The 12,911-nt window shown below is 38.3% G+C and overlaps 1 protein-coding gene across 4 annotated transcripts in view; it reads right to left on the bottom strand.

The window, feature by feature from the left end:
• Positions 1–12,911, bottom strand: part of chka (choline kinase alpha) — a 52,046-nt gene that overhangs the window by 17,977 nt on the left and 21,158 nt on the right. Inside the window, exon 2 of one of the 4 annotated variants that reach the window (XM_059975909.1) lies at positions 8,843–8,898. The exons of the other annotated variants lie outside the window; for them this stretch is intronic. Within the exon in view, the coding sequence (XP_059831892.1) occupies positions 8,843–8,866 (24 nt within the window). The 5' untranslated portion in view covers positions 8,867–8,898. The remainder of the gene's footprint in view (positions 1–8,842; positions 8,899–12,911) is intronic. 4 annotated transcript variants of the gene reach the window in all.

The raw sequence follows: 12,911 nt of genomic DNA, 5'->3' as shown, positions 1-12,911 counted from the left end.
TTTAATCTATTCAATATGCATACTGTAATTGATGTATTTTTTTTCTTTCTTCTCTATTATGTATTGCTTTGAACTGCTGCTGCTAAGTTAACATATTTCACGACACATGTTGGTGATAATAAACCTGATTCTGAATTTAAGAGACCGGTTTTAGGTCATTTCAGATCACTGCTATAAATTATGCTAACCTCTCTTCTCCAGTTACTAAATTTTAAATTAACCTTTTCACATTCCCAGATTAGTATGCAGATCCATCCGAAATACTTCATGAATTTGTTCTCTGCATTATTACTGTCCAGTCTATGCAGGTTAAAGGCTGCTCCATTACCCTTGTTACTTGCAACTGTTATTTCCTGACTTAGTTACTACTGCAGAGCTGGCTGCTGTTGCCCTCCACTCCCTGCTCTGTGTTCCACCTCAGGCCAACGAGAGGCAGGCACCAGAGGAGCTGAGCAATGTAATGAGCAGGCACAAAACTGCTCAACCTAATGCCCTTCTCCTCATCATGGGAGATTTCAACCAGGCCAGATCAAAGAAATCTGAGCAACTACTACCACCAACCTATCACCTGTGGAACTAGAGAAGCCAACACACTTGACCACTGTTATTCAACTATCAAGAATGTTTATCACGCCTTCCTACACCCACACTTTGAAAAGCCTGATCACCTGTCTGTGCTCGTAGCCCCAGCATTTAGACAAAGACTAAAGGCTGCTGCATCAGTGCTGAAGACCAAGAATAAATGACTAAGGGAGGCAAAGAAGCATTTACAGGACTGTTTTGGGTCGGTGACTTGGAGAATATACAGGGATTCATCTTTGGATCTGAATGAATATGCCACAGTTGTCACTGACTTCATCGAGACCTGTGTGAATGAGTGTGTGCCTTCAAGAACTTACAGGCCATACCCAAACCAAAAACCATCGAAGAACCAGGAGATCTGTAGTCTGCTGAGGGCTGGATCTGTGGTATTTAAGACTAGTGATCCAGATCTATCCAAGGTCCAAGTACAACCTACAGAAGACTATTTTAAGGCTGAAAAAAAAAGTTCCCATTGAAGTTAAGAGATGGAATCAGAGCACGTCAGCTCTGGTAGAATTTGCAACATCATGAATGGTTGTGATGGCTCATCTTCACTACCAGATGAGTTGAATGTCTTTTGTGCATGCTTTCAATTTGCCTGTCACAATAGATCTACAGTTGATGCAATCTCACTGGCCTTGGATCACCAGGACAATATCAAAACCCAAGTCAGGCTGCTGTTTATTGACTCCAGCTCAGCATTTAACATCATCATATCTACCCTTAGTTCTAAGCAACAAGCTCTAAACTCTGGGCAGCTATACCTTCTTCTGCAACTGGACCCCTGACTTCCTCACTGGGAGACTACAGTCTGTGTAGATCAGAAATAACATCTTCACTTCCTGTACAATCAACACTGTCAACCTCAGGCGTGCGTGCTGAGCCCACTGCTCTACTCTCAATACCCACGATTGTTTGGCCTGGCACAGCTCAAACTCCATGCGTAATTTTGCCGATGATACATCAATTGTTGGCAGAATTTCAGATAGCGATGGACAGCAGGAACGAGATACATCAGCTGGTTAAGTAGTGCTGCAGCAACAACCTGGCACTCAACATCTGTAAGGCAAAGAAGCTGATTGTGGACTTCAGGAAGGGGAAGTTGAAGGAACACACACCAGATCTAACTGAGCGACCAGCAGTGGAGAGGCTGATTAGGTTAAAGTTCCTGGGTATCAACACCTCCGAAGATCTGTCCTGGGCCCAATATATTGATGCAATTACAAAGAAAACACGACAGATTATATTTCATTTGGAGTTTTTGGAGATTTGGTATGTCACCAGACACTGGCAAATTATTTACATGGAGTGCATTCTAAATGGCTGCATCTCCATACGATATAGAGTAGCCATTGCACAGGATCAGAAAAAGCTGCAGAAAGTTGCGAACTCAGCCATCTCCATCAAGGGCACAAGACCCCAACATCAAGGACTTCAAGGCAAAGTCTCAAAAAGACAGCATCCATCATTAAGGACCCCCATCACCCACATGCTTTGTAAAAAAAAAAGCTACTATCAATGTGGTTCAGGAGCCTGAAGACACACAACATTAAAGGAATAGATTCTTTCCCTCTGACCAGCGATTTCTGAATGGCCAATGAACCCATGAATACTACCCCAGTTTTTTCTTTCCCCCTCCACCTTTTTTGCACAACATTTATTTTTATGTACTTTTTGTAATCTATAGTTTTTTTTAAATTGTGTATTGAAATATACAGCTGCCACATAACAAGAAATTTCAAGACATACGACAGTGATATCAAACCTGATTCTGGTTCTGTCTATTCTTCAAAGCTGTTTACTAGTTTCCTGATTATCTAGTTTTGATCACAATTTCTTTTGCTGTTGTGGCATTATTTTGGACATTGGACAGGACATGAAGCTATGCAGTTGCTATGGTGAAGGCACAATTGACTGCACTGAGGCCAGGGCTGGGGGCTCTGCAATGGAACTTTGCCCTGGTGACTAAGCCTTGTAGCCTACGTGCATGACTGCAATGCTTCCAAGTCAGGGGGAAAATTATCTTAACATGCATAGATTGGTGGCTGCTGTAGTAATCACCTTTAACTTTTCTAACACCAGATTGTCTTCATTGCACGGACTGCTGTTTTTTTCATAATTCTCACTTTCACTGCAATACTCCAATACAAGACTGTTCATCTCATTCCTCATGTATTTGCAATCTGTGCTGATTGCTATATATTGTGCTTCTTTTAATCACAGCCTCGTAAAAACACATATCTGCTGGATTTACACTGTCAAGAGTGTTTTGTCTGGCTGACTGATTGAGCCAAAAGGAACCCAAGTACTCTGTCAGGCTGAAGTATCAAGCAAAATACAAGTACTCAGGCTGTACCCGTTTTTTATACACCAAATATTTGGCTAGAAACAATCTAACTAGTCCTAAAATAAAAGACAAAATAAATTACATATTATTGCATAAATAATACTTCAAAATGGAGTGATCCTAACTGAACTATACATAAATTACTGACTGCTCATTTCAAAAGAAGATGTGTAGTTCTCATGCTATTCTCATCATCATAACCTCATTCAACTATTGAAAGCTACTTGTCAAGAGAAGGAGCTCTAAATATATTGTGTCACAGCAAGAAATACCTGAGAAAATGGGAATACAAGGCACAATGCTACGAACTTCTGAAAACTTTAATTACCCGGTTACTAATTCTTACATTTTTAATAATGCATAGTGATATTAAAACAAAATTTAAAAAATAATTTAGTAGCAACAATTTGAAAATTATTGCCAGTTATTCACAGTGATGCACATAACTGCACATTTTACCACAGTATCTACTTGTATTCAGTGTTTTTCCATTGTGGTTTATTGAAGCAGAATAAATGAGATTTTGTGTAAACATTTTTTAATTCTCCATGGATTCACAGGCTCTTGACACAAATGAGATCTGAAATGTTCCACAGAATATGCGACCCTGAAGCAATTAATACTGTCCAATTCTTAAATGAAATATTTCAAAGTTTTAGCCTAGTTATAATACAAATATACAAGTCTGGAAAATTACCAGAGATTTATCGGAACAGTGAATTCCAAATGTTGAGCATGACTTCACTGAAACCACAATGAAACTCTGCTAATATGTATGGACAAATATCTTAAGTAATATTTAAGAAAACTCATGCATGACCCTGTTTTCGAAATGCCTGTGAAAAATCATTAATAATAAATCGGAGTTTACAACTCATTTTTATTTAAGCAAATACTAATTACTAAAATAAAAATACTGCCTATTTCTGCTGATCTTTCCATTCATGAATATCAATTTTAGTGGTGGTTGGTTTGGCTAGACAAATGATTAAAATGAGTACATTTTGAATTTTAATTTTTTTCACACAAAAAAAAATCCGACTCAAATTTATCACGTCAACAAGTTCTAGAGGAAAAGAATGTGAAGCTTAATCAACTTAATCAATGTTTGATCAAATTAATTTCAAGAAATATAATCTAACAACATTTTTTTTCCAATATCCTGCCACAGAAAGAGGCAATGAGTCTGGGGTGTGGTAAGCTAGCACATTACAAACTCCCAATTGTCTAAAATTTATTATGAAAAGTTTGCCTTTGCTGAGAAATAGATGATACAAATTTCACACGAGTTATTACTTACAAAATTATCATTAAACTTGAATGCAAGATGACAAGGTTGTCGTTTTGATTATGTAAAATTAGCCCTTAAAATACTTCCTTCAACATCCAGAAACTATATAGTAACACTCAGCAACTACAGTTTATTAAACTGATAGCCTCACTGTTTGCAGGCAAGCTGCATATTGTGCTTCAAATGTTGACAATTCAGACCAGCACTGTTGGTTACCTCAAGATCACTTACAAAAGGTACATTGGGAATCAATGGAATTTCAAAATCCACAGCCATAAAGTTGGCTAGAGAATCCATCCACTTATTAAAGTACAATACATAAATGTTAAGCTTTTATCAGTTCCAATGAAAGCTGAGTAGCCTGAAACAATTCTCTATCGAAGACATCTGACTTTCTACACATCTTCAACATTTTGCTTTCTGATTGTTATCAGTGGCTCAAGACTCCACTGAGTGTATTCTGCAGTGGCTTGCGAAAGTTTGGGCATCCCTGGTCAAAATTTCTTTTACTGTGAATAGCTAAGTGAGTAAAAGATGACCTGATTTTCAAAAGACATAAATTTAAAGATGATACATTTCTTTAAGATTACATTTTTAATCCCATTTTATAGTCTCAAAATAACAAAAAAGGAAAAAGGCCCGAAGCAAAAGTTTGGATACCCTTCATGGTCAGTACTTAGTAACACTCCCTTTGGCAAGTATCACAGCTTGTAAACACTTTCTGTCGCCAACTAAGAGTCTTTCAATTCTTGTTTGGGGGATTTTCGCCCATTCTTCCTTGCAAAAGGCTTCTAGTTCCATGAGATTCTTCGGCTGTCTTGCACGCACTGCTCTTTTGAGGTCTATCCACAGATTTTCGACGATGTTTAGGTCGGGGAACTGTGAGAGCCATGGCAAAACCTTCAGCTTGCGCCTCTTGCGGTAGTCCATTGTGGATTTTAAGATGTGCTTAGGATCATTATCCTGTTATAGAAGCCATTCTTTTTTTATCTTCAGCTTTTTTTAAAAAAAGCAGACGGTATGATGTTTGCTTCCAGAATTTGCTGGTATTTAATTGAATTCATTCTTCCCTATACCAGTGAAATGTTCCCCGTTGCCACTGGCTGCAACACAAGCCCAAAGCATGATTGATCCACCTCCGTGCTTAACAGTTGGAGAGGTGTTCTTTTCATTATATTCTGCACCCTTTTTGCATGCCAATGCATCTCCAATGTACATAATAGAAATCAGTGAGTTAAAGGACAAGATTTGCTTTTACTTCCCAATAAAACACTACAATCATCCCTTGCAACAGATGGGCACCATCCCATTCTCTACTTTGGCACATCTGTTCCAAGGTTCAGCTGAAAGAAACAAAAACAAAGGCAGCTGTGTATAAACGTTATACTTTAGGGATGTATTCTTTCCAAAATTAACTGCTTAATTCAGCACCACTATAACTTTCATACTCTGCTTCTGACTATTAAATGGACTCTACCTATTCAATGGAAAATGTACAAGGATTTCTGGTTTTAAAAAATCAGTTGAACATTGGCACATGGTACAAATGAAATGTTGATAGATCTTGTATAAAATACTTTATTATGGAATAACTTGCGTTTTTGTAAAATTCTTCTTTGCAGGCCAAGCAACAATAACCAACTAAAGATGTGAATGCATCCGAAATCCATAATCCATGCAGGATTTCACCAATGTGCTGATTTAACAAGAAATTATGCAGCTCTAATACCCATGTGAACAAAAAAGTATTTTCATACTCTTTTCAATTACGTAATTCTCTCTGTTCAGCCACTCATTCTGCCTACATTTCTGAACATTTGAAGTAACTCAATTTCTTTCATTTTATTTAGTATCACTTCTCTGTCCGAAGTTTCTGAAATCAAGAATAGTTTTTGGGCTAAGTTATCTCATTTCTGCATTTATTTTGTTCCCTGAGATACCTTATTCATGATTACTGCCAAAAAACCACCAGATTTGGAATTCAACCTTGAAAACAGTACAATCCTTTGCCAGTTCTCTATTAGTATGCTGATAAAAATAAGAAATTTGTATCTAGTTCAAAATGTGATGAGCTGCACACAAATTTATATTTATATCAATGTACAAATAGACAAAGTATATCAATAGTGTCAATTAGTCAATGATTCTTAAATGAATACATTTCAAGGTGCTTTCAACAAAAGTTCTTACATTCTGTTCATCAACATCTTTTTCTAAATAGTATTATTTTCTGGAATTAATTATGCAAATCATTTTGCTTTTAATGGTTCCATGAATAAAGTAACAGCAAACAATGTGCCATCTGCAAGGGATTCCAAGGTTGATCTCTGGTCTGACTTAAATGGTCAGAGCCGATCAGCTTGGATGACTACAGCAGCACTCCGTTGCCCTAGTTGTCCTTAATTTGAAAGGTGGGTAACTAATCTTAAAATAAAATAAATCGTAATCCACATTAATGTGCATACCATGTTTGCGAGACCGAGGTCTGATATTTGCTCATAACTGAAATGTTCCATTCACTCTGCACTGTTGAGCAACAGTAGGAATTAAAAAAAACACCAAGTACAAAACAATAGTGTCATTCTTCTGTGCTGACATTGGTAGGCCGTCCAAAGATCTCCATCACTTCCACCACCAATTCTAGGGCCACGCATCTCCAGTGTGGGAGGTGCAAGCTGACTTACCTGTGGTAACTAGCTAGTTGGTGTCAGCCACCAAGATGGATCTGATGGTACTCCAATGGAGTCACAATTGCACTGCTAGCTCTATTCCTGACAATGGCATCACAGCAGCAGTGTTTGTTCCTACAACACCTTCTATACCGGCTGGGTAGCCTCCCACCTGATGGCATAAACATTGACTTCTCTAACTTCCGTTAATGCCCCTCCTCCCCTTCTTACCCCATCCCTGACATTTAGTTGTTTTTTTTCCCTCTCTGCCCATCACTCTGCCTGTTCTCCATCTCCCTCTGATGCTCCCCTTCCCCCTTTCTTTCTCCCTAGGCTTCCCGTCCCATGATCCTTTCCCTTCTCCAGCTCTTTCGCCAATCACCTTTCCAGCTCCAAGCTTCATCCCACCCCCTCCGGTCTTCTCCTATCATTCTGCATTTCCCCCTCCCCCCACTACTTTCAAATCTCTTAGTATCTTTCCTTTCAGTTAGTCCTGACAAAGGGTCTCGGCCCGAAACGTCGACAGCGCTTCTCCCTATAGATGCTGCCTGGCCTGCTGTGTTCCACCAGCATTTTGTGCGTGGTGTTTGAATTTCCAGCATCTGCAGATTTCCTCGTGTTCGCTTTTCAGAAGAAACATCTGGCTCCCTCAAGGCTATTGTTAGAGATAATCACCAACACTTTTCAGTAATACTGCTCTTGTAGCCACACTAAGCAGATTTCAGTGAGGACTTACATACTGATATACAAACATCCTTCCTTGCTAAGTTCAGTTAGGAGAAAAGCTGCCTAAATTCTGAATGAATACGGCCTCCTGTTGTGAATGCTGCTTCTCTTTCTTTCCACGTCGTCCTATGCTGTATGCCCTCCCTCAATTACCTGGTCATGCATTACAAAGGATATGTCTACTCGGGTACTACTCTATTTTTATGCAGATAATTCAAAATCATAAAAAAAACCTCATGACCTTCCACTCAACCCCTTGTAATATTTTGCAACTGGAAACCAGTTATGAGTGAATCAAAACGATGTTCACTCTCGTGCATGTCACATCACTGGGGTCTCCAATCATCAGGCAACTAGATATAATCTCCAGTCAAGATGCTGCTGTCCAGGCACTCTCCTGTGTGCACTCTGAGAAGCTAGCACTTTTAATAAACAGAGTGAAGCTGATGTGCTGCCAACAGGAGTAACATGTCACCACAGATAAATCAGCTTCAACCTCTTAGATGGAGATGCACTGCCCTAGAATCAATGGCAGAAATGATAGAAATCTCAACACTCTTTTTCAAGGGCTTCGTGTTTCCAAAATTTCACAAAAGCAATTAATTTGTAGAATATAAAAAAATACAGCACAAGAGCAGAACTCTTCGCTCACAATGTTGTGCCAAAAAGTTAGCAACCGAATGTGCAAATAAATTAATCTCTTCCATCAAAACCACAACCACATTTTCTACTTCCTGGATATGTGTGTGCCTATCCAAGACACTTGAACACAACTATTGTTATTTGCCTCCACTTCTCCAGGCAGCACATTCCAGGCACCAACTTTACTCCCTGCCAAAAACTTTCTCTGCACATCTTTGAATTGATCTCCTCTCACTGTAAATGCATACCCTCTGGTATTAGACATTTGAACTATGGAAAAAGGTACTGACTGTCTGTTTTATTTATGTCTCTTATAATCTTAGAAACATCCATCAGATCTCCCCTCAGCTTCTACTCCAGAGAAAGCAACCCAAGTTTATCCAGCCTCTCCATATGGCACATGTAACATCTATTAAACCTCTTCTGCACCCTCTCCAAGGCCTCCACACAACGGAGCAAGCAGAACCAAATGCAATATTCCAGATGCTACTTAACTACAGTTTTATAAAGCTGCAATGTAACTTTCTGACTCTTCAACTCAGTTACTTGACTAATAAAGGCAAGCATGCCATATGCCTTCCTTACCATCCTTTCAATCTGTGTGGCCATCTTCAAGGAGCTACAGACTTGGATCCCAATTCCTTAAGAGAAAATCCTAGTTACTTCTTACAAAATAAAAACCAAAATAATTAATCATCTTGATCTGATGTGCTAATCTAAAATCTATTATAGTTTCAGCAGTAGATAAGCTGAAGCAAGAACAGAGAAAGTCAATACAGCAGAAATAGAACTAGGTAATTGTAGTGACAAAAGGGGTCAGCCATTCAGCTCAGGGTGAAACATAAATCCAAGGCTGAAAACAATCATGGGCACTAAGTGCAGAGAGACAAAAACAGACACAGAAGTCCAAAGAGAAGATTGTGACCAAAACAGAAAGTGAAACTGGATTCATCTCAACAAAGTGTTTAAAATCAGCTACTTTTTAGTTTCTATAAAGTAACTTCTACAATTTGAATTAGTTTGATGATTGACTTTGCAACTGACACTTGACATTTGTGCAAACTTTAACAATTTTATATTAAAATTTTAAATCTATAATGATTCTAAATATTAACTCACAAAAGCCTTGAAGACCTACTCCCTGGTTGGGGAAAAACCCAACAACTCCAAATTAATGGGAAATAAACAACTGGTAGTGATAGGATCAAACTTCTGTATTTAACTTTTCTAGAAATTTCTTTAAACAGATACAAAAGCAACTGCAGTATAATATAATTTCCAAAATTTCCTAACAAGGTATAAATAGGAAAGAGAATTCAGCAGTAGAGCCAAATGGAAAGGAAATTACATCATAAAATGGAGAAGAACATGAAGTAGAGCAACCATTTACTATCACAAATCATTTTGATAACTGAAGCAAGCAAATTGAGTCATTGTAATACTTAACATTAACAATGAAAATGTAGAAATTCACACACTACTACTATCGACACAAGTGTAACAGTAAGAGTACAGTTTCTATGTTTAGAATTATTGATGTCCACAGGATCCATTATTGATATTACAGTGGCAACAGCTTACTCTGTTGTAGTAAATTACCCCATCAAATATTAACCGTGCAGTGTCCTTTTACAATTCAGTTGAAATGTTGCAATTGCTGACTTGCAAACAAGTAGCAATTTTCTAATTATACAGTAACAAGCTACGATACATTTGTTTATTAAATCAGATTAACACAGCTGTATGCCATTGCTGTCTGTATGACCGAATAAGAAAATAACACAAGAACCTAGGGTCCAATGGTATTGGTCCGTGGCATAAAAAAAGTTGTGAATTCCTGGGCTGCTCCAACATGCACTGCAGCAGAAAGATTTTTTGTTAAAAATGAAAAGCAACTATTAAGTTTTATTGTACAGAGGTCCAGAATCAGCCATGATCGTACTGTACTGCTCCAACATACATTACGATTGTGGCTGAATCTGCACCTCTATAATAAAACTTACTAGTTGCTTTCCATTAAAAAAAGCAATTCTTCCTACTTCAGTGCATAATCTCAACTTCACCTTCTTCTGCAGATTCTTATCCATTTTGTGCATTAATTCTACACTTCTATTCCCATCCCTACTGCCAAATCAGTAGTAACAAAAAAAACCTAACCAGCTTACTTCAGGTAACACTATTTGCGGGACAAGTGCCAGAAAGTGCATTTGCTAGCTGACAATAGATGATGCTGTTATCTGTTTCATGGGAGAATCCCACCCACACTGCTGAACATGGACAGACTATGCTCTACGGCTATGCTGGTCCCAAGACCACTTAATCAGCAGCAACTGCATAGGGTCAGAAATGAAGGGATTATGAACTAGGGTCACAGTAGCCTCATTTTTTCCAAGGACTCCTGACAAATAGGTTCTATACAAGTAAAAAACTACACGGATTAATTTAATTAGCAAACCAAGGGACTCCAATTAATGGTTCATTACTTTCAGCTTAATGCATTTGGTGTTGAATTGCATTAATAACACTGGTTCTAAATTGCAAACTTCATTCAATTCCTGTTACTAAATAAGCATTGGACACCATACATTTTGATAGGATATACCAAAAAAATGATCCTACACAATGTCACACCAAGAACTGACCATGGATAGGATCTTAGCAGGGACTGGATAGAAACACAAAACCAAAAATCACTTCAATGCTTGATTCATGCAGAAAATGAGTTCAGATAAATTTTACCTCATCTAATTTTTTGCCACAAATTAGAAAAGAGCCTGTTTTTCCTCATATTCTCACCTTGTTTTGCATTATCTGGAAATCTGTTTATAGCATTCTGTCATTTCATCCAGGTCATAGGACTTGATTAATAAAACATGAGGACAAGGCTTCCAGACCTCTTGGTCTTGCTAATAGTGGCCCAACGCTCATGGGGGTGCCAACATCAGAAAGATCTCAATTCCTACTATTTTGTTTATTTTTAACTTAAAACACTAGCACTGATAAGTGATTATCTAATCAAACTGCTACACAGATAAAAGTAGCTTTTATATCGTGCCCGATCAAAAGTCTTTTGAAAATTAGGAGTTTTTAAAAAAGTTCTCTTTGGTGCAAAACTAAGTAACTGGGATACAATCTGCTGAGGAGGCATGGAGTAAATCGCACAATTCAAAGATCACTTCTAATGATAATAATAATCATAATAATAATTGGGGCAAAGGCAGGACAATGGGGTTGAGAGGGATAATAAGTCAGCCATGATGGAATGGCAGTACAAACTTAAAGGGCCAAATGACCTAATTCTGCTCCTAGATCTTATGGACGTACACCACTTTACATTCTTATGGCAGGCACCATGCGGCTTCACAAATAGATAGTCAATTCATTGTAAATTAAGTTCAGTTTGATACTGTGGATCATTCCTCACTTAAAAAGGGACACAAGACTATCAAAGTCTTTTCCATAATTCCTCCTAGGCATCTCTGTTTCAATACTTTCATGGCATGGTAGGCCATGGATTGTGCATAAGTACAGGAAAATGCCCTAGAAGAATATACAAAGAAACATACAAACCTGCAGGAGAGCTTCAGCAGCCTTAAATTCCTGGTCCTTAACACATTGGATGACCTGCCCTGGGCTTAGCACACAGATGCAAGGAAAGCACGCTAGTTCTTTTACTTCCTTAGGAGATTAAGGAGGTTCAGCTTGTCACTGATCACTAATATACTTCAACAGATGTACTGAAAGTGTCCTGACTGGTTGCATCATGTTCTGGTACAGAAATGTGAATGTGCATCTATGTAAAAAGCTGCAGGGAGTAGTGGACTCTGCCCAATACATCATGGGCACATCCCTCCCACCATCAGCTGTATCACAGAAGGCACTGCTGCAAGAAAGCAGCACCCAATAATCAAAATCAAATTTATTACCAACTTATCTGATGTGAAATCTGTTGTTTTGCACCAGCAGTACAGTTGAAAGACATAAATTACTGCAAATTACAAAATAAATAGTGGAAGATAAAGGAATTATTAGGTAGTGTTCATAAATCATTCAGAAGTCTGATGACAAAAGAGGGAACTGTTCTTGAGTCGTTGAAGATATAGATTTTCAGGTTCCTGCACCTCCTCCCCATAGACAGCAATGGGAAATGGGCATGTTCTGCGTGGTAAGGTTAATAATGGATGCAGCTGTTCGGGCCATGCCATTCTCTCTTAGCTATCACACCACCAAGTTTAAGAACAGCTACTTCCTTTCAACCATTCAGTTCTTAAACCAACTAGCATAACCCTAATCACCACAGTTTAGTACTATGGCTACTTTCATCATTTTGCACTGAAATAAACCTCGATTTTTTTCCTGGTAAAAATGGTGTATCATTCATGTTTATGTTTTTCTTGTGAATGCTTTTATATAATATTACCTACCTGCTATTCAGTGGCAAGTAAGTTTTTTTATTCATATAACCAATTCTACGTTGGAAACCTTACAACTAAAGAAACTGTTTAAGGGGAAGTCAAATAATTCACTCGGCACCCAAGGCCTCTGTTGGTCAGGGTTGACCATGGATATGGTGTCCTAGCTGTCGAGATACACAAGCCGAGGAAGTATAATATGCAGAGCAAGCTGCTACCCATGTAGCAAGCTCTCACTCTCC

This window comes from Hypanus sabinus, chromosome 7 (genome assembly GCF_030144855.1).
Source record: "Hypanus sabinus isolate sHypSab1 chromosome 7, sHypSab1.hap1, whole genome shotgun sequence".
NCBI lineage: Eukaryota > Metazoa > Chordata > Chondrichthyes > Myliobatiformes > Dasyatidae > Hypanus > Hypanus sabinus.
The sequence above is the reverse complement of the archived record's forward strand: the minus strand, read 5'-3'. Positions and strand labels throughout refer to the sequence as shown.